Below are 22359 nucleotides of genomic sequence, written 5' to 3' on the forward strand. Positions count from 1 at the left end.
CAAGTAGCTGAGAACTATGAATAAAAGAAGTGAGTGTAAATTCTTAAATTCAAAGCCATATCTCAATGTTAAGTAACTATTAATATTTCATGCTACACTGACAGTGTTGTGGAAGGAATATAACAGTTTTAGTGAAATAAAAGCATTACAGATAACAGGCTGAATGCACAACTACCACAGTACTTTTAATAAGTAAAAATCTATAGTGTCACTTGGACACTGCTTCTCTTAACAACTTAAAGCGATTAAGAATTTGAAATGCTGACTGAGCTTCTACCCACCTATATGATTATCATCATGATATAAAGTGAACAGTCAAGTCAGACTAAATTTCATTCTCCTTTAGACATGCACAGTTTTCAATGACTTTAATGGATTTTCATGATAACTAAGCAAAATTTGACTCTGTTCAATTCCTTTTCTGCCAGTCATTCCGTTCACTAGTTTAGTTTCAAAAAGACATTACTAGATAACGAAACACTGGATACAAAGACTTGCAGACAGGCCAATCTTCCTTTCAGAGGCTCTCACTAAAAATAATATAGTTTTTGTTACTACGGTTCCCTTAATTATTGTGCAGCTTTCTTCAATTTAGTTGAAATTAGTTCTTTGATATCATAAGCACTGCTAACATGTGAATGGTATTACTCCATTCCTCAGGTCACAGATTAAGTTCATTTGATTGTCCCCCCACGCCTCTGGTGATAAGACCCTCTCTTTTCTTCCACATACCTAACAACTCTTTCGTTGTTATGTATTTTAATAAGGTTTGCCTTGCTGAACAGCCATAAAATATCTAAAGTGTTTGCTCTTTCCCCAATTCAACTGCTGATCAGCTGGGTATTGATCACTCTCACTCAGCAGAGGTCCCACAACTGTGGAATTTCTTTCCTCTCCTCATCTGTAAGAGTTCAGATTTGGCAAACTCCAGAGTATGGTGGCAGCTATAGCTTTTAGTCAAGCTTCTATCTAGTTACTTGTGAAGTCACTAGCATTAGACTAAATGGTGAGATTTTCTATTCTACCTACCTATTGGTTGTAGTGTGCAGACCATACTTGTGTTAAGTTTTGCATAAGTGGCCAGAAGTCATAGTGACAGCAAAGCAACAGAATGAAACATGTACATATCACACACAGTGGTTCATTTCTGTAATATTTCAGCTACCAGAACACAGAATGAAAGAAATGTGACAGTTATCTCGTTAAGAAAACTGTGGGTATCTTGTCACAGATAAGAAAGCAGTCTCTGTTCTAATTGTAAAGCGCACTAGAAACATAATGAAAGGTGAGATGATACAAGGCACAGTTCATGTTTTATTTTTGCATGGTGAGTGAAAAGGGAAAGAAACCCTACCTGTTTTATAGCTTGCTGTGCCAAGAATGCCATCTGCAATGGGTTGGGCTTTATGGCTTGCCTTGGTATGTTCTGATTTGAGGGAAATCTTATCTGCTGTGCAGGAAGAGGTGACCCATTGGACTTGGGGCTATGATTCTGAAAATGAATTAAGCGTGGAGGTGGCTGTAGGAAAGGAAACAATTCTGTAAGTTAGCTGTCTGATATCTACTCAACATTTCAGAAATTTTTACTGAGTGGCCCTTTTAAACTTCTGAAATGCATAACAAATTACATGTAAACGAACAGTACCACACCATCTGAGTGATCACAGAACACATATTGAAAACTAATGTTAAAAATAGGATCTAGTAGATGGTTATGAATTATTTATAATAAACGAGGATACAGAAAACCTAGTGAGAGTATTTACAACTTTGAAAGTTATATGGGAGAACCACAATTCCATCCAAAAAGGTCTTGAAAAAATTAATGAGGTTCACTTTACAATCATCTGACAAAAATATAGAATATGCAGCTCAGCAACTGCACTTCATACAGGTTGATACTACATGATTTTTTTTGTTGAGCCGTGATAGGCTGAGTGCTACTACATATTCTGCCAGACATGTTTAAAATGCCCATTCAATTCTCAGCAAAGAAAATGCTTCCTAACCCATTTGCATACCTGCGTGTTGAAAAAGCGTGCTACGTGAAATTATGTTTCCAGAACTTGCTTTCCTCTTCTTCAGTCAGGTGGAAAAAAGTCTTCTCTGGGATATTCAAAACTTACCTGATGAGAAGTAGGAGGTTGCTGCAGGGTTCCTGGCATTCTTGGATTTGATAAACCTACTGGACCTGCTCTGCGCTGAGCTTGCTGTCTCTGAGCCATGACCTGTTGCTGCATGTGCTGCAGTCGGAGCTGAGCTAAGCTTATCTGTGTTGGAAACTTCGACAGCTGGTTTGACGGTAAGCTGCTTGGTGGCTGTAAGTTTGTTTCCATCACAGGGCTCTTGGGCATATGTGGCGGGGATTCTTTATCCTCAATTACTAGAGAACCTGGTTTAAACAAAATAAATAAAATGAATGCTAAAATATTGTAATTAGGAGAAATGCAGTTTTTCAAAATTAGTTCCTTTGATACCATGAGGTCATTGTAAAGGATGGGTAAACATAAGATAGAGCAGTCCATTTACTTTGTTTTGCCTTCAAAAGCTTGCTTGTATTTTATAATGGAGAAAAAGGATATACTGACAAACTATCTTGTGCTGCAACCTCCTCTGTGAGATAGACTCTTCTAGGAAGATGCCCTGACTATCTGAAAGAGCAAGTGAATGAAATTTTAATGAAAGAAGAGAGAGCATCCTGACCCACCCCTCTGATCAAAAGATTTAACTGTATCATAATACTTAATGGTATTGTGATCCTTTTTTGGTCTCTGAATCAGCATCATGAAATACTCAAATAATGTTGTCAGTTGCTACACATCAATTCTAGGATGCAATAGGCACATCCAAGAGATGTATTCTCCCTCTCTCCACTGCTTTAGAGGGAATCTTGACTAGACACTAATATTTGTGAGCAATTTCATCCAGAGATATATAGTGTGATTATACAGAGCTCTCCTGTAGCATTCTGGTTACTTCATTCAAGAAAGATGAATTCCAACTGGAACAGAGTTTCATTTAGATTCAAGGGAATGGCAAGCTCATTTTACAAGACAGACAAAAAGAAGCTTAGCTTATTTAAAGCAAAGAGAGAAGTGGGGAAAGTCATGGTTTTATCTAAATCCATGAGGGGGCTAACCATTAAGGAGAAATAACAACCCTAATTTAAAGACTGATTTTAGTGCAAATGTACACAAACTGAAGGGGATAATTCTGAGACTGAAAGTCTGAAATTTCTAATGATCTGTGGAAGGTAGCACTATAGCTTCCCAATAAAAAAGTGGGGGATAAACATTTCACTCCCCTGGTCTCCCAGAGAGGTAGTGCCTCTTCCAAGGAGAGTTCACCTCATGAGGTGGCTGCAGCATAAGACAGTTTGAGAATCCCTATCATAGTAGGACCTGGCATTAGCCTCCTCCAACTCTCTCCCCAAATCTATAAATCCCTGTGGACCTTGTGCAATCTAGCCTGGAACGTCTTTTGAGAGATTACCAGAAGAGGAAGGAAAGTGCAACTTGAATTTTATATCTCCTCTTTTTCATTCCAAGATCAGAGAAGCTGTGCAAGTAGCACCATCCTATCTCTGGTGATAAACTCACAGGGAAAAAGGTATTCATAGGCTATTTGACTAGAGAGGCCGGGCCAGCCAGCATACTGTGGTGCAGAGCAGGGCAGGAAACTGCCTTAATTGTGATACCATGCCACTACCATGACAGAGGCATTAACAAAAACATTAAATATACGAAACATCAAGATAAAAAAGTCCCACCAACTTCTAATTACCTGGTAATACCCCCTTTCAAGCCTGTCAGTTTCTAGGCAAATCTGCACAAAAAGCTCCCCCTCCCCCAAAACCCCACACATCTCAATTTAGCAACAATTTACATGAACTATCCAGCTGTGTGGTGATGACTATGTCTGGAAACACAGATTCACTTTGGTTCTTTTCCCACAGAAAATCAAAGATAAACAAGGAACTTATCCTTCAAGTGCTGCCATAACACTTCCTTTCTCTACCTTTGTAGAGAAATGTGTATTTGCACCTCTCTTTACATTTGTAGAGCTGACTGCACTTGATGAAAGGCAGAAAAGGTGCCATAGGTATCTGCCAAAGACATTCTACACATGACAGAAAAACAAACAAAAAAAAATGCCCATCAAGCTAACAGTGGAGAGAAAGCAAGAATGATAAAGAGTCAAAATCCTAAAGAGACCTCTAAAGTTCAGTTCCTGCTCCTAAGCAGATGAGTTCCGATGATACTTATTCTCCATTAAACTCATAGGCTTCTAGGTAATCATACAAACAGGCTACCTGGAAAGCTCCCAGGTTCTGAGATTCACAAGTGTCATAAAACCCTAGTTACTTAGAGCTGGAAGAGAAAACAAACGCCAGTTTGGAGACAAAAGCAACACCTTCCTAGAAGGTATTAGGGTTGTGAAGATGAACTGTTTGCAATTCTGTTAAAAATGGGTTCTCCTAAAGTCTTTCCCAGCAAATCAGGAAAGTGGAACTAACGGACAACTGTCAAGCATAAGTTTCTAAAAGTAGCGCTGTTTTCTATGCTATTCCATTTTTCTCTGGAGTTTTCCCTTTCTCGTTATCTCAATTCTCCCAGGCTTATTGTTCAGCATGAGAAGCAAACAGAGATTCTTAAACATGTTAAGCTACTGCTATGGGCTCTAGTTTGGGAAGACAGGATAGAAGCAGGAAAACACGCTGGAAGATGCAGAATGAGACTGAGGGCTGCAATCCTTGGTTAGTATATAAAGTAGGATTAGGGACTGTGTTCCTCATATCAGAAGCCATCACAAGTGGCATTCAAGCAAGGCAAGTTTATGAATACATACAATAGAGTATTAACAAATAATGCTTTTTCCATGTAGTGCACTTAAAAATAAAAAACTTTAATCTTCTATAAGTAAACAAATTATTCAATAACAACAACAAGTGGGGAGGCTATATGCATCCTCACAAAAAGAAAGTTGTTTCTAAAATAGGATCAAGGCTGCGAAGGGGTAATAAAACTACATCATACCCAGATTGAAAATATTTTGAGCCCAGAAGCTAGGATCGCAGTGAAACTGGATGGTATTGTTAGTCACTGGTGAAGCATCACACCTTGCTCGGAGAAGATATCGTAGACGATATGTAATCTAGAACAGGAACAAAACGAGTTTTTCTTACGCTGTTAGAGCTGCGAATCTGAACCATTTTCCCCAACAGCATCATAGAAGAATAAACATCCTGGGTACCTCTCCCTCCTGTTTTATGTGGTTGGATATCCCAAAGCACAAGCCTCACACTTGCGTTACTCTTCCAGAAGAGGTGCTTTTTTTTTTTTTTTTTTTTTTTTTTTTTAAGATGTCCAAGGACAGGCTGGCTACTTAACTCCCAAACAACACTGTCTTTCAGCAAAAAATTAGGAGCCTAAGTCTCACCTGTTTTTTTGAAAATGTCTCTCATTTGCTAAGGTTTTATGGGCTAGCTGCACTTCTTAGAGGGTATAATGTTTATAAGATAAAGATGCTTACAACATAACATGTTTGCTTAGTCATACACCAGAAGTCTTTGTGGCAATACTATGCAATTATAGACAACATGACTCAGTTTAATGTCCCTTTTCCCTATTTAATTTAAAAAATAGTACTTGGTGAGGCAGCGCAAGGCAGGTCTAATGAATTTAACCACTTGAAGTAAATTGAGAAAACTGAATAATAATATTCCACTATCTCTTACAGCCTGCAGTATTTGAATGGATATCTGAACAAAACAAACAAATAACAAATACAGCAGATTCTCAACTAAGCAATGAGAAAATAAAGAAAAAAATCTTGTAATGCAATTATAGGAACTGAAAAGAAAAGATTTAGCATCTCCCTCAATATTACCACAGATTTCCTTTGTCAGGCTAGTACAATCCAGTAACCTCTGGATAAATCACAGTTAACATTTTTGTTTATTTATTTTTGGTTTCAATTTTTTTTTTTTTTTTTTTTTTTTTTTAGGATTTCTGTTCATCATGATCAGTCAGTTTAGTGAAAGCATGTGCGCTTAGCTCTTAAGTACCAATTTAGCACTGAAATATTTAGCTTCATAAATGTTTGTATGGACAAACAAAAGCCTTGGCTTCATTTTTATCAGTTAAAAAACCCCAAAAAACAAAAAAACAAGTTTTGAAGCCTTTTAATGGAACGTTAGTTTGCTAGAACAAGGCAATACATTAATTTTACATTAAAATGCTGGATATCAGACTTCATAGGATATATAAATGCCTTCTTTCTCTGAACTCGAAAACCGTAAAAGGTAATGAAAAGAACCATGCTAATGATGTAGGACACACATAACAACTTTGCTCAATGCTTCATGATCCTCCAGAGGAAGGGATTATCCCTACTTCTGTAGGCCTACAACAATTCTATGTTAGGGTAGCAGGACAGAATCAGGATCAGAGTGCTAAATTATTAAAAACATTCTGAATTTATGTTTTTGAGAGAACAACATGAAAAATTAAACAGATCTTCCAAATAGTAGAAAGTCATCAGCAAGCTTAATTTCCTGGTGTCACAGGCAAAAATATCTGCCTTAACTATAATCCCTAAGTAACTTAACAGAGGTATCTTCTTAACTTTACCAAGCGCTTGCTGTATAGCAGGGCTGTGCTGCTTCCACTGGAAACTGCCCATTTGGAAAAATTCATGACATGTTCCAGCTGTTTAGAGAGACCTGCCACTTCCTGTTGTTGCTGCAGAAGTTTCATCCGATGCTCTTTCGCCAGAGTCTGCAAGTGGAAAAGCAGTTCCAGTGAAAGAATTCAATTTACAGTTAAAATGCATTAGCTTTCTTTTTGGTAATCCACAAAAATCAAATGGTTTCACTGTATTTTTCTAAAAAGTTTTTTTTTCCCCCCCAGACTGCAGATATCCAACAGAACAAAAGTCAGTATATGTTTTCAAGATATCAGTGTTTTGTGTGCACAGATTCCTGTTGACTTTTATGACACACATTTTTATACATAATGCCTCTCTAGACACACTTTTTTTTTTTTTTAAAGACACTTGGAGGTAATATTTTTCTAGGTCTCCATCCTAGACAATTCTCTCCTTTGATATACTATTGGATTGCTGAATTTATGATACTTACAAATCTGATGGAAAGACTTCTCATGCATGATACATAGAATTATGACTTAGAAAAGCAAGGAAATGGAAGCTAGACTCGGACTCGGCTCTGATCCATAAAAAGAGAACACAGATGAGAATTCAGAATACTTGCTCAAATGGCTTTTGTGTGAAACACTTCTCTGCTTTGGAATTGCAGTGGGACACGCATGGATGTCTAAAGCTATAAACTGATTTTATTTTAATCTGAATATGCAAAACATTGATTGACATTTGTTTCTTATGATATAAATGAAATTACCTCCAACTGATGCAGCAGAGCTTTTCCCTTTTTGTTTATTTCTACCATCAGTGTAAATATGGCAACTTTAATATCCTGCTCCACCTGCTTTTGATTCTGATTCACTTCAAGGATTCTGCAAGTAAATAGTACAGAAAATTCAGTTCTTAAGCTCACAAACCCACCCTCCAAATAGTTTAAAAACTTCCTCCTGTTGCCCAGACTACAATATTTGTCATATGCACCAATTAATACATATGCTATCAAATGCTCTTAATCAGGAAAATTACTGGGATATGTACAAACAGCAAGCACTGGTGACTGTCTACTTATGATAAAATTAATTTATTGGTGGAAAATTCTAATGACATAAGCCTGTAAAATTATTGACACCTGTCACTGACAAAAATTAAATGCTCATTGTTATTGAAATTTTGGATTTTTAACTGTGTCACACATTTTTGGAACAGACTAAGGAAATCAAGAAAGTTTAACTGTTTTCCATCTGAGGTAGAATGGTACTCTAGAAACAAAACAATACAGTTGTTTTTACTTTAAATGATTTCAATAATATACCATTAAATAAAAATCCTTTGGCACTTGGTTCTCAAACTGGTACTAGGGAAGCATAACTTCATGTTATGAAAACTGCTACTGCTAAAAGGCAGGGAGAGTACAACCACCTAGAGGAAACAAAAGAAGTAAAGGGCATGGGCATCTATCTCCTCTTTCTTTTGTCTCCACCATCCTTGAGCAAAGACATGTAAAGAGAGAGTAAGACTTCAAGCTGCACTCAGCATCCAGTAAACTGTGTTGAACCTTTCTGGGTATTGCCTTTAAAATCTGCTGTAGGATCATTTACAAGAACCTACTGCAGCATGCATTTTACAGATTTATTTCACTCCTAGGGTTGTAATACCAGGTGATTAAAGCCCCAAGCATAAAATTATTATGTAAGTCTACAAATACATCTGTCACATACATTATGAAAGCATGAGTCATAACCTTTCACTTTCTAAGATGGATATACACTAAGAAAATAAGTGTGATGGTGGCAAGGAAGAATATATCTGCCTTCTACAGTCTTGTTTTTTTCAGCTTGTTTTTGTTAAGCTCAAGCTATTGCTGCCCATTAAGTCCACAAGCTAAACAGAACAGTTGTGTAACAAAACCAAGCACACTGAACAGGCAAACAGTCACTATGGCAAATAGAAAACTTTAGAAATTCTAAAACATTTTAGAAATGCTCCTTCTGGAAGTATTAAAGGAGAGGTACAAAATCCACTAATCTGAACATGTTAGTAAATTACAATACACACAAAAATGCCATCTATGTCAGTATTATCTCAAAATCTGATACATACCTATTTTGAATCTGCTTCCCTGTATATTTTATGTATTTAGTCTTCTCCATTAATTTGGTGATCAGTGTCTCAATGATCACTTTCTGGTTCTGAAAAGCTTCTTCTATAAACTGGTACCTGTGGTAAATAACCAGTGAGTATTTACACATGAAAAGTGTGTTATATACTTTAAAAACAGAATGCCTTACCAAAAACTTCTTTACTTGAAGAAAAATATGCTGCTCAAGTCCAGAATTTAACTGTCATCATGGAAATGCACATCAGCAAATGCTGACATATTATAGCTATAGCATATTTCCTGTAATTTTGATTCTGTATTTTGAGAATTATGTTTTTCATAAATGTGAAGGGATACTGTGTGACCTTTGCCCAATTTTACTGAAGGAAAAATTAATGCTGTGCTATAGCCATTAGTCTGTAAGTGAAAGAGCAGGTCAGCTATTACTTCATGCAAGATAAGGATGTAGAAACAGAACAAAGTGAGATTGCCGAGTTAGCAAAAGTCAGCAACATTTTAAATCAAGAAACTGAAATCATCAACAATTTGAAGGGGGAAAAAGGTAGTACTTTCTGGAAGGGATATAAATCCTAAAACAAGGTCAATAGAAGAGGAAGACTGCAACTCAGCAAGATCAAGACTTAGCCTCTTTCAAGGAGCAACAGTGACCAACAGTTTCCCAGCTATTTTCTCCACCAGGCTTGTCTGCCTCATCAGACAGGCAAGTTCATCAGGTGTTCACACCAGGAACAGGGAGCATATTAATGTTAAACCTAATACTACATCTGCCCCAGTCCATTACTGTATGCATTATCCAGTAAGATTATTGCTCTGTACTCAGAAGTTGTACATAATCCTACTTTTCTGCTTGCACGGCCAGTAGAAGATGATCAAATAAAAGCAATCCAAAGATCTGAGTGTTACAAACAGTGTTCTCAAAGTACAACATAGTCAAATTTTAGGTTTACTCTTCTTCACAGAGAAATTGCCCATTTGTTCCCTTCTGAATTTGTTTGGTAATACTGTCTTACATAATCATCTTGCTGAAGGACAAAAGGGAGAAGTTACAAATAAATGTACAGTTACATAATACAACCCATGTGCTTTCTAATGAGACTCTGAAGAGCTGCATAGCAATGAATTCCATCCAAATAAACTGCCAATAAAGAAAGCTCTTGTGGTCAAGTCATGAGATTAAAAGCTGGAAGAATCAGATTTTATTCCCAGCTATCACAGACACTTTCAGCAAGATTTTTCCTGACACGATCTCTTTTTACTCTCAGGCTTTGTTTCTAAGCAGAAAATTTAATTTTGCACCTTTTTCCATGATGGTCACCCAACTGCATCACATATGTCTAAAACTACAATCAATGTCCAGATAACTTATTGTGATGAGTTGCACAAGATGTATATTTTGTTTTGATACCTGTGCTCTTTGTGTTCTAGTAACTGGCAATCTCGGCAGGTCAACTTGTCACAGGTTTCACAATAGAGCTTCAACTGCTCCTTTTTGTGGTAAGGACAAAACACAGGTCGCTGACTGGACACACCAGCTGCCTCTGTTGAAAAAAGGAAGATGTCAGCCTTTGAAATTGTCCAGTGCAGTCTCTTGAAATTGCTAAAGCTTTATATTCTCATTCTTTTCCTTACCATATTCCTCACCTAGACGGTAAAAGGATGTATCGAGACACCTAATCAAGAATACAACAGATGTATACAATTATTAAACAAATTATAATCTCTCATTCTTGACCAGGCGTGGAGCTAACACCTTCTTCCATGGAAAAACTCTAAAACTTTTTCAAGAGGACTGAATACACAAGAAGCACGCGTATCAACTTTGTTTCCTCACGAAACCATGCTAAACAACAGTTGCACATTACTTCTGTCACTTCCCTGTATACTCAGTACTCACTTTTGACTCACCCCATCTGAAAGTGAAATACAGAATATAGCTTTTATCTTCAAAGTATTGTATTGGAAACCACCCTTTGAGCAATAATGATTATAGAAGTGATAGCCCACATCACATATACAATTCACAGGACTAGATACATATATATTCATTCCACCATATATTTTTTTTTTTTTTAAACAAGATAGACCAAGCAAGGCCAAGGCCAATGGACTTACAAAAATAGTGGAACGTGTATCATCACGATGCTTATCATTGTCCTACAGTGTTGCTCGAAGATGAGAAGCAATGAGTGTAAATTGAAACGAGAGGTTCTCACTGAATATAAGGAAAACCTTTTCACCATAAGGATAGTCAAGCAGTGGAACATATTGCTAGAGAGGCTGTGCAGTCTCCACCCTTGTCGATTCTCAAGACCCAAACAGACAAAGCCCTGAGCAACCTGGTCTGATCTCACAGCTGATTCTGCTCTGAGCAGGAGTTTGGACTAGATGACCTCCTGAGGTTCCTACCAACCTGAATTATCCTATAATCCTACTGAGAAAAGCTTTTCATAATTTACGACATATTTTCCACTAATTTCTAAAGCAAAAAAAATTTAAATTTAAAAAAGATATACTTCACCAGAAATGTATATTCTGGCATGCTTTACTGCTAACACAACATGTCCTTATTAACAGAGTAGTGAAAGAATTATAGTCTATTAGTGCTCCTTTTACCGTGACATACAGCAATAAGTTCATGTTACTATTTGTCAGAGCTCTAGAAAAATACAGCAGCCAAATGCATGAAGAACCACTTTTCTGCAGCTGATCTATAAAGTCTGGATAATCATTTCCAATCATTCCACGTGAAACATCAAATCTATATGTGTATTTAGTGGTTTAAGACATTTTAGCGTAAAAACCATATCAAATGCTAGTCTGTAGAGTTTCTTACCATTATGCTACTGGTAGCATATCTGATAGAAAAGCCTCTCTCCTTCATGGCTATCATACCCCCAACTACGACAAATTCAACCTTTTCAGTGGGTACATTCTAAATCAGATTCATTAAATGATCTGCTTAAATATTTTTTTTTTCTTTTGTTAGCTGGATCATTTCAGAGATCCACTTAAACGGATAGCAGAAGAACAAAGACTGGAATCACTTCAGATGGTTGCAAACTTCAGCAATAGAGTAGAAATAAGTAACTGGGAGCAGAAAACTACTAAACCATATCTATTACCAACCAGAAAATAAAATTTTCCACTAACTAATTCTTACACACCAAGGGAGTTACAATATAATGAATCTGTCCTTTCATATTTACTAGAATTAAGGAATAGAAAATTTTAACTTCATCATTTTAAAGAAATGCAGTGATTTAATAAATTTTTCCAATGTAGACATACATCCTTTGTGAAAGAACAAACAAAATGTGTTACCTGGAGATACTTCCTCTTTCTGTCGTACAGTATGGTCCTTTGTGAACTTTACCCTCTGGTGAGCTCTGATGCAGGTTTTGCACAACCATTCTACACATTCCACACAAAAACCATTAGCTTCTGCATTGTCTTCACAGCTTGTGCAAACCTGGCACAAAGAAGAAAAGGTAGCTATCAAAATAAATATGGAATAGACGTGCAAGCTATTGCTCACGTATTATCAATGCACTTCTACAGTGTTCTGAAAACAATGAAATGAGAAGGCAAAACTGAAATACAAGAACACTACAAATAACTACATAAAAGTAATTGAATGGGACTTTTTAAACAAAGTAGTCATTTACTCAGTGTTACTCTAAAACTGACATAAAACTTTAACTGACATGATGGTCAAACCATTACATTCTGCCTGACACTGCACACTTAGAAGCCATATACTGTTTACTATATACAAAAGGTCAAATCATTACTTTCTGTCTGATACTGCACACTTAGAAGCCATATACTGTTTACTATATACTATTTACTAAAGAAAGAATGGGATCGATGCTACTCTAGTTTTAAAAGCCTTTCTCAGTATACGCAGAAGCTTTAATTTTAGTTCCCATTCACCAGCTTAAAATTTCAAGAAATACAAACAGCATTAAGCAGCAGGGTTCTTCTCATGAATCTTTGCATCACAACTTAAGATACCATTTCAGTTAAGGTTATAGGTAAACACACCTAGAACAGAGATCTTCAGTCAATGCACAATAGCTTTCTAACTGTGGCCTGTTAGCTTCTTCGTGTCTTTGGGCTATACCCAAAATGTCTAGAAAGAAAGTAATTAAGGAAAACAAACCTGCTAACAGACCAAAACCTCACTGCACAGAGTCTGTATCTCCACAAGAAAATTTCTATGAACCCACAATTTGAAAAACAGGTTGAAAACCATGAATGATAGACAACACCACTTCACATACTCATAGCATTATTTCCTTTTAAACTCCTTCTTACAATACCTCTGTAGTCATATCTTGGTAGTAACAATAACGAACATGTTTATGCAGACGCACGTCTGGAAACTGCCATCTATTTCTATCAACATCTAACACTGCTGCTAACACAAGCCTCAAGATGTCTGAAGATCTGTATATCCTGCCGATCTCAGTGATAGAACTTTCTTCTTGTTGCTTCTAGTAGCATATTTCTATCTAAAAAGTGCAACTCGCCCACCCTCAAAAGATAAATATAGCTGAAGAGGCAGTAAATATATCCTTTACAGATAGCTAATATACATTTAGAACTGTGTTCCAGTTTCCCCCTTCAAAAAAATAAGGAAAATTAGGGGAAAAGAGATGAACTGACTTGCCTTAGGCCACATAACAAGTTACTGACAGAAATGGAATTTGAACATAGGAGTTCCAGATTCCCAACGCTCTGCTTATTCTTCTAGACCATGTTGCCTCTCAAAGCAAATATCTTCTGAGAAAGGAAGTTACAACTCAAGGGTTGTAGACCCCTCTTGTTGTCACTTGGAGTTTGAAGCGATTCATTTTCATTAAAGGTGACCTGCAAAGAAAAAAAAATGGGCTTGTGCCCCCTTATCTGTTTCTTTATCATATATAAAGGAGGCCTGAAAGTTTTATTTAAAAAACCTTCTTAAAATTTTATTTTTCTACTTGTTTTGTTTATCTCCCCTCTTCTTTTACTAATAAAAACTCTAGTCCTAGCTATACTAGCAGTCGAGGGAGAAATAACAAAGTCAGTAGATCATAAAAAAGTCAACGGAACAGAAGTAAAGCAATTAAAGGAAGGGAATTATAATCAGGAAGTTGAAAATTTTTACTTCTAAGCTCTAATTTCAATGACATTTTGCAAAAAGGAAGTATTCTTAAGTGTTCAACATTGCTTCATAAGCAAACTTTTAGAACAGGCAAGTAAGTATCACTGAGATATTACTCCAATGTCACATTATCTCTGACAACAAACACCATTAAAGAAATTCTCTCCCATCTCCTTTTCCAGATCTCTGCTCCTCAGTTGCACCAATGTAATCCTTTGAAAAACTGTGGTGTAAAACCAGATCAATTCCATCAGTGTGACCCATGGATCAGTTACATAAGCACATCTGATTAGGCAGTGAACTACTGCAGGAGGGGAAAGAACTTTTAAAAGCAGTTTTGCTGCCACAGAAATATCATCAGACTATACCTGCAGATGTACAGAGGTGTTTTAGCAAACCAGAGAATAAGGGTTGGATATAGGTTTTTCCAGTGTAAAAAAAACCTCAAAAGTGAAAACAAAATAAGCAGAAACCGGGGGGGGGGGGTCGTCTTTCAGGCATTCTTTATATGTTAAAGCAGCAAATAAAGACAAAATAAAATGACAGAAAGCCAATTAAAAAAAAAAAAAAAAAAAAAAAGGAAACACGAACACCCTTTCCAGGTCACCTTTAGCAAACTTAGACAGATAAACTTGCTACATGCCAAGACCTTTAAGTGAGTTCAAAGGACTTCAGAAATGAAACATTCCTTATATTCTGAGATCTTCATCTATTTTCTTTTTTTCCAATTTGCTTTAGATTTTTTTTTCAACTGGTTTGACTTGCTATAGTTGGAATGAGATGCTGAAGATTGTGATTCAATAACCAATAACCAGCTGCCACCAAATGAAATGAACTGAAACCTCCTTTTCATAGTCCTAAATACATATTCCAACTTTACACTGTTCAAAGCCAAGTGTGAGAGACAGATTTCTAAAATTATTCATGGACACCAAAACTCAGGCCTTCAGAAGTCATGCCTTCTAGATAAAATTAGATTTGCTTCTATCCATTGCTTCTCTGAAATATGAATTTGCAACTATAGCTAGGATTTTGCTAAAACTCCTTGTTATGACAAGAAATCATATATCTAAGGTACTTGGTAGTACAACTACTGCAAAGAGTTGCTCTGCTCTTCCTACAAAACCTGAAACTTTCTCGCCCTTACTTTTCTAACTCATACAAGCAGAGTCCTTCAGTGATTTCAGGGAAAGCTCTCCCTAGTTAACCTTTAAATCTTGATCCTGGTTAGACACTTATTTTTAATAGATTTTTCCATATAATTATATCTACTCCACTTACTAGGCTTAGTATTTATAACCCCTGAAGTGTTCATTCAGCCTTCATTCAATTTTAATGAAAGTTGAAGTTACTCAGTATGTTATAGGCAGGTTAATATTTTTCCTTTCTAAGAAGCTTGCTTATTTACTTAGCAACATAAACTTACGTGTAAAAGTTCAGGTAATGGAGATGTCTTCTTGGAAGAGGGGTTAGTTACCAAAACCACCAGATAACTATACTTTTGAGTATCAATGATGTTGAATAAACAAGCAAAAACTTCCAGTTTAGAAGGAAGACATCCAGGAAGTTCAGAGGAATATATTCAGTGAGGAATATTCAGTTCCAAATTTCACCAGTGTAAATGAAATGTAATATTTACCCCTACCGGATGAAAAAAATATTGATGCTACAAATTATATAACTATTTCTAGGCAGATACAAAGTCACTAAGGAAAGCAACTCTCTTTTTGGACATTTTCACACATACATAACTCTAAATATAAACCATGTGCTGACATCTCAAATGCATCAACCCTAAGCAACTTATCCTCCTTTTCCAGTCTCCTATCAACAGCTGCCTCTCAAGCACAACAAAACCACGTTGCAACTCCTCCTCAGTCTACCCACTATCTCAAATCACTGTTTTTCAAATAAGTTTTTGCCACGGCTAAAGCTTTGTTAATATATTCTCCCAAAAAATAACTAGTATATTAAGTACATGGTGGTTGCTTTGGCACCACACAAAACTAGAGAAACTTTTTGCTCTAAGTTGTCCTCATTACCACCTCCGTTACACCACAGTCAGACTTGCTTTCTTGGTATCATATCCCTTCTCTACAATCAGATCTAAACTCACACCTGGTTTTGTTACTACATTCCCTGTATCTCATACAAACTCCAACTGCTCTTCATTCCTCTGATGACTTTTTAAAATCTCAGCTCAGTAACTGGTAAAGATACAAGAAGTGGTCTCACTATTCAAAATGTTTCTAAACATTTCTCTCTTTTGGATGCAGACACTAGGAGAATAAGCACCTGCAATAAAATGCATCAGAGGTTCAATACATTGTGGCAACTTCAATGTTGTCACCTACACTCTTCTACATCAATCTCAGACTTCTTGGCTTTGCACAACTCTGATGTTAAGTTCATAAATATTCTGGTTTGTCAACCCTTTAATCTTATTTCATATTTAGCTTTTGCTTCAATATCATCTATTAGGTTTGAAACTTCTTTCCACTCATTCTTATAAATCAAATATAACTCATTTTATTTTCAAACTTGTAACAATAAATAATTTTGCAAAGTCTTTCAATAAATCATAATGCAACAAAACCAGAAAGCATCTGATCTCTCACAGTATTTATATCCTAGTTGCCCGCAACCCATAAGGACTACCTTCAGAGAGATCACAGCTGCATTTCAAGCTAGTTTTGTTCTTTTCTTCTGGAATGCCTCATATGCCAATAGGCAGCATAAAATCTTTAATATTCTCTTTACTGCTAGCCAGGAAGGTCCTTGTGGGACATATACTGGGTAGTTTTATACTTTCTTTCTGCTTACTCCTTTTGCTACTGAAGTTTCAATGGTATTTACTAGAAAGCACAGCTGTAAGTAGGGTACCGAACTGCCAAAATCAGGCTCAGATAAAGCAAACATGATTTTAGATGGATACACTTAAATGCATTCCAATTATTTTTCCTCATCCCACAACCCCAGGCTCCATCATATGCCATTTACTCCTGCTGTTTAAATTAAATATGCTAAAAACTATTTTAGCATCATTACTGTTTTGAACCTGAGGCAAGCAAGATTTGAATTTGAAAGTCCTCTTTTCGTAAAGTCTCTCCTGAACTGAAATCAGCTGGTTCTTCTTGACAACACACACATACAGGCTAATCACAAAAATGGACCACTTGTTCTAAGCTACCATATCCCTTACACAGAACTCCCAGCTTACCTCCAGTTCAAATTTCTTCAACATCCTGCTAAAGATGCCAAATTATCAGAGCCACAGGAAGTAGAAAAAACAAGGATAAACCATTTCAGTAAAAAAAATTCTACAGGAAAACCAGCTTTGGATAAAATTTTGACAGAATCTGGATGATCTCTGGTCCAGTATTTCCTGCAAGTCTCAGTCTCTTTTACAATGTTAATTCTTCCATCTCCTGCCTTGCTACTGGCAATTTTTCTTTCTTTTCTTACTTCTTCCCTTTCAAGGCAAAACAAGACAGACAGATGAGAAGGATGTAGCATCTTTCTACCCATAACATTCCTTCTTGAACAGGACACTGATCAGTTAGTTTAACTACCATTAAGTCAACCCTGTCACCTCACAACCAATAGGCTTATGAAGTGGTACAGTTATTTTTATGCTGCCAATGCCAATCAAAGTACAAAGGGATTTCTCAGAAGTCTCTTTATTAACACACCAAAAGAAATCTATTAAAACAAAATGGAACTGTACGTGGTTCCTTTCCAGGGCATAAGGTACATGTTCACTTCGCAGGCATCTGCCAAAATTGCCATGTCCATTGGAGAAAGAAAAAAAAAAAAAAGTCAGCAGAAGAGCACATGAATGTACTACTTAGCTGGTTCAGCACAAAGTCTGCTGGTTTAGCTTAAACTGCTGCAGGAGGCATTCTGTGTTCAGCCAGAGAACTTAGCTGAAGAACACAAATGCTTTCTGACCAGCCAGCTCACTGTTTTTTGTGGGGGAGAGACAGAAACAAAGCATGGAGTGGAAGAGTAATATTAAAGTCAGAGAAGAAAACTTAAGGAAAGAGACACCTAAGAAGAACTTCCCTGATATCTGCTCACACCATTCAGTATAACAAGGGATGACTCCAAATCAGCTGTTGAAATACATGAAATTTCTCCAGATTGCTCTCCAGCAGATCAAGATCAGAAGGTAAACAAAAAGACCTCTCTCTCAATTCTGAGGAAGTGCCCAACTTATCCTGACATCACTGAGTTTGGTAGATGCTCAATAACTCCTTGACACTGTATGATCCATAGAAGTACACCCAATTTTACACAGTTATGACCATCCACAAAATCTAAAGCATGAATCTAAAGAACGCTTTTTGCACTTTCTATGCCTTATCTAAATCCCAAGGGCCTCAATTCCGCACCTAACTTTGGCAGACTGTTGAAAGAATTTCTAGAGGGAAAAGACAACTATTTTGTCTCCAAAACCAGGAAAAGTAATTCTATTATCACCCTCCAAAGCAGTATCTTAGGAAACTTGTCATATAACTAAGCTAGATGATATGGCAGTCTCAAAATAAAAGAAATTAAGGACCACTTCTGTGTAACAGAGTTATTTGTTATCTTGTTTCTCTTCCTAATTAACATCACTAGAAAAACTATTGTGATCACATTTTCAGTGCAACAGGAACTATTTATCTTCTCAGTCTTAATGGGAGAGTATTGGGAGACTTAGTGTAAATCTTGCAACCATCTCCACGAATCAGATATCTTCCCCCACCCAGAAGGAAACACAAACAAAATAATTCCAATTTATTCCACATAAAGAAAATACAGATACGTTGCTCATACTTCCTGAGGCTCCTAACCAAATTTCAGTTTCAGCTAAGGTTCTCAGCAGTCCAATTGCAATCTGCCTTAGAAACTGCCTTAGACAGTTAAATGAATGGTTTTGGAGACATAAGCTTAAGTCTTCTCCCCCTGCCTGGGAGAAGACAACAAAATATATGCCTTTAATAGTCAGTGAGCTAACATCACAAACATGATTGGGTACATTTATCCATTCTTGAGAGACGTACACATTCTTATGTGTAAGCACAAATTTCAATTAAGCTTTGAAACAGAAACTACACAGTATGAGGAGCTCTAAGAAGCCTTCCCAAAACAAAATAGATTAAGGATCAATCATATATTTCCATTAGACAGGGAAACAAAAGGGACATTTTAAAAATAAAAGTTCTTAAAGACAACTATCCAAGCATGAGGGAATTACTGTAAAATTAATGCAACTCTGATGAAGCAACCTTTTCGGACTGTTATTATGAAGAAAACACAAACATATGAAGAGGCTTACTCGGTTGCAGTAAGTTCCTGGATTTTATTTAAAAGTTTATGAGTGAAGAGATGCTTGTTTTCCTCTTACTAGCTCAAAATGAAGACAGGCAATGTTTTGACCTCAGATATTGCTAAACTGTGGTCCTACACAGATGCAATTATTCATTTGGTACTGCCTCTACACTCTGGAGCATCTGCTCCTGAAAACTATCAGGAAAAGAAACAAAAGAAAAAGATATTACTACTTTTCCAGACAAGCAGTTTTTGTTGTTATGAGATGACTGTTATTTGATTGCAAAAGAAAGAAGAGGCAATCTACAAAATACACAACATACCATCTTCCCCATTAGAAATTTGAGCTTTTTGTTTGGTAACTGCATTCCAGCTAAATACTTGAATGTTTTGTCAGTGTTAAGATTAGAAGAATAGAGTTGATTTAACTAGAGGATTCTATTTTACATTGAAATTACTTACACAGCATCAATGAGGTTGTTGCTGCAGAGTGCTTAAAGTGTTCCATCCCAAGTCTAGAAATTTGCGTTCTAATGTCTATTCCTTACTCTTATCTTTTGTTATTGTGATGTAATTTTATCCCAATAACTAGTAGTAGTTTAGACCTAGATACCCCTCTTCTTCACATGCACTGTAATTGATTCTAATTCATTGTCTAGAGTAATTATTCCATATGATGACTAGATATTTGAAGGATTTTTCTGCATATGAACAGCAAAAACGCCATGCAGCAAGAAGCCAAAGACACGTATACACAGCCAAAAGGTGTTAACTCGATTGCATGTTAATGCACTTACCTGATTTGATTTTTCTACTGTGCTACTGGGAACCTCTGTCGTATCCTTCACGAAAAAGTTATCTATGATGTGTCTCTCTGCACATTCCTGTCCACAGATTGGACAACGGATAACACCAACTGGAGGGGGAAAAGATTAAACTGATTATGTTTGCACAACTTAAAAGATTTATCAAACAACTTCAAAGACAGTTTGTGAGGATAAATATTCTGAAAGGAATTGTTAATACTTTCCTGTCAATAAGGTCCAAGTGAAAAGAAGTTAAATCTCATTTATCACCAAAATAACCTTTTGCTTATTATTTCCTCATGATATGTTCTTTTAACCAAGATCAAGCATCTATTTGTTTCAGTTCTACTTAGATTTGAACTTGCTCTTATCTTACAGAAATTTAATTCCTTTTTTTCCTGAAGAGAATGTCTTCCCATGAGCAATTTGTTGTCATAGAATGGATTAAAGTAAACATTAATAAATATGAAGTATTAGTGACATTCGGCAATATTACACACAGACACATGTGTGTGTATGCATACACACACACACACATATGTATAAATAGTAGCAATGCAACATCACTGACTAGACTATATAATGTAAGAAACTGAAATATAATAAATTTAATTGATATTCTACATGATCTAGTCAACAAGGCAAGTTGTATAATGGAGGAATAGGAGAGACCTGTATTAACATAGTGTCTACCTTCATAAAAAGCAAGAGAAAGCAAGCAAGTGATATAGGAATAAATAAGCAAGGCCTTTTCCCTCCAATCTCCAGCAAGACCTATTGGGGAACAATTATAAGACAACAACATACTTAGACTCCACGTTGAAGAAAGAGCTGTTTTGTCGGGCTAACAACCAGTAACTCAAAGGGTTAGACAATTGAAAGTTCTCTCAAGAAAGAAAAGGACAAGACTGAGTGTCAAAACTTTGGGCTCAACAGGGACAAGGAAATGATCTGCAGAAACGCTTAGAAGTAGACACCTTTCCCAGATTCAGACAACGGTGTGTCTTATGAGTGCTAGGGCTCGTTTATTGTCTAAGATGATCTCTAAAATGCTGGCATTAATATCTTGCTTTAAAAAAAAATTATCTTCTCACCACTGTCATTATTACCAGAAAGAAAAAATATGAAATGAAGTTAGGCTGAAATAACCACTTAGTACCAGGGAGTCATCATTCAAGGCCTATAGTAGAATAGTCATGTCAGTCCACAGCAAGAGATTCCAAACCTACAGCTACTTTTGTCAGAGGAATTGTAATTGTAAGCGCCTACAGGAGATCTGAAACACCGCTTAAACCAAGTAAATTTAACACCAGTATGTAAATCAGCATTTTCTGATTTAATTAAATTGATATGGCTTTAATTTTGTTCCTGTTTCACTTTTGTAGTGAAACATGTAAATAGAGAAACTATTAAATATTTCACTTTCTGCAAATGAACGTAACTCCTTACTGTTAGTGCTCAACACAAGAGTCATGTAAAATTTTCATAGTGTTCTTCCAATGCATGTTAGAGATGTTTTTGGTCAACCCACTATAAAATAATCTTCTATTGAAAGTCCAGTTTTTTCTAAATTAGCTCTCCCTTCTTGAAATTTAGCCACAGGCTTTCTACTTGTGTACAAGGCATTTCACCTTCATTTGAAAGGCTATGATAACATTAAGCCTGTTTTTATTATAATTTTAATTTTGCCAATTTGTGTGTTTCAATGCATATGTATGCAACTTCCTTTGATATACTTTTTTTTTTTTTTTTAACTATCATCATGAAGGATAATTAAGAAATCCAATTCCAGTAGGTCCAGGTAACTAACAGAACTCCAAGTACTGAACTTCTCCATTTATTAAGCAAATCAATTTAACACAAACAAGAGTGAACAAATTTCATAATATTCAAGCTACACATTTGCTGTACCAGACTGTATTTTTTTCACATTTTTCAGTAGTGCTTATTACAAACCACCTTTTGTTCCTAGTTGTTCATTCCTGGCCCCAATATAGTGCTTTGCTCTGGGCCAGTGCAAGTGACTGTGTCAGTCTCTGCAAGTGTTTGGAAGTGGGGTGGAGACAGAACCAGACCAGCAAACCGATTCAGCCATGGATAGATTTCTCCTGCTCTCCCAGGCTTCCTCTTCAGCACCCTAATCTGCTTCACTGACCAAATGCACAACTGCTTATGCTAAAGTAATATGAGAAGGAGCATGAGGCCAGTGTCACTGAAGGTTAAATATGGAACCACTTCTTCTGAAACAGATGAAGGGTACTAAGCTGAATTTATATTCCAGACTCTGTGCAAAAGGCTGGGGGCGGGGC

General features: G+C 36.4%; 1 protein-coding gene across 2 annotated transcripts in view; it reads right to left on the minus strand.

Moving 5' to 3' along the window:
- TRIM24 (tripartite motif containing 24) overlaps positions 1-22359 on the minus strand; it is a 65996-nt gene that overhangs the window by 13769 nt on the left and 29868 nt on the right. Inside the window, exons 2-10 of one of the 2 annotated variants that reach the window (XM_026119765.2) lie at positions 20042-20160; positions 12104-12251; positions 10188-10320; positions 8764-8880; positions 7421-7535; positions 6633-6779; positions 5037-5154; positions 2127-2392; positions 1355-1519 (exon numbers count right to left, since the gene is read on the minus strand). In XM_026119765.2, coding sequence (XP_025975550.2) covers positions 1355-1519; positions 2127-2392; positions 5037-5154; positions 6633-6779; positions 7421-7535; positions 8764-8880; positions 10188-10320; positions 12104-12251; positions 20042-20160 — 1328 coding nt within the window. Of the gene's footprint in view, positions 1-1354; positions 1520-2126; positions 2393-5036; positions 5155-6632; positions 6780-7420; positions 7536-8763; positions 8881-10187; positions 10321-12103; positions 12252-17148; positions 17333-20041; positions 20161-22359 lie in introns of those variants that run through there. The other variant, XM_064514056.1, reaches the window with a different exon arrangement.

The sequence above is a fragment of the Dromaius novaehollandiae genome, chromosome 1 (genome assembly GCF_036370855.1).
Source record: "Dromaius novaehollandiae isolate bDroNov1 chromosome 1, bDroNov1.hap1, whole genome shotgun sequence".
Lineage (NCBI taxonomy): Eukaryota > Metazoa > Chordata > Aves > Casuariiformes > Dromaiidae > Dromaius > Dromaius novaehollandiae.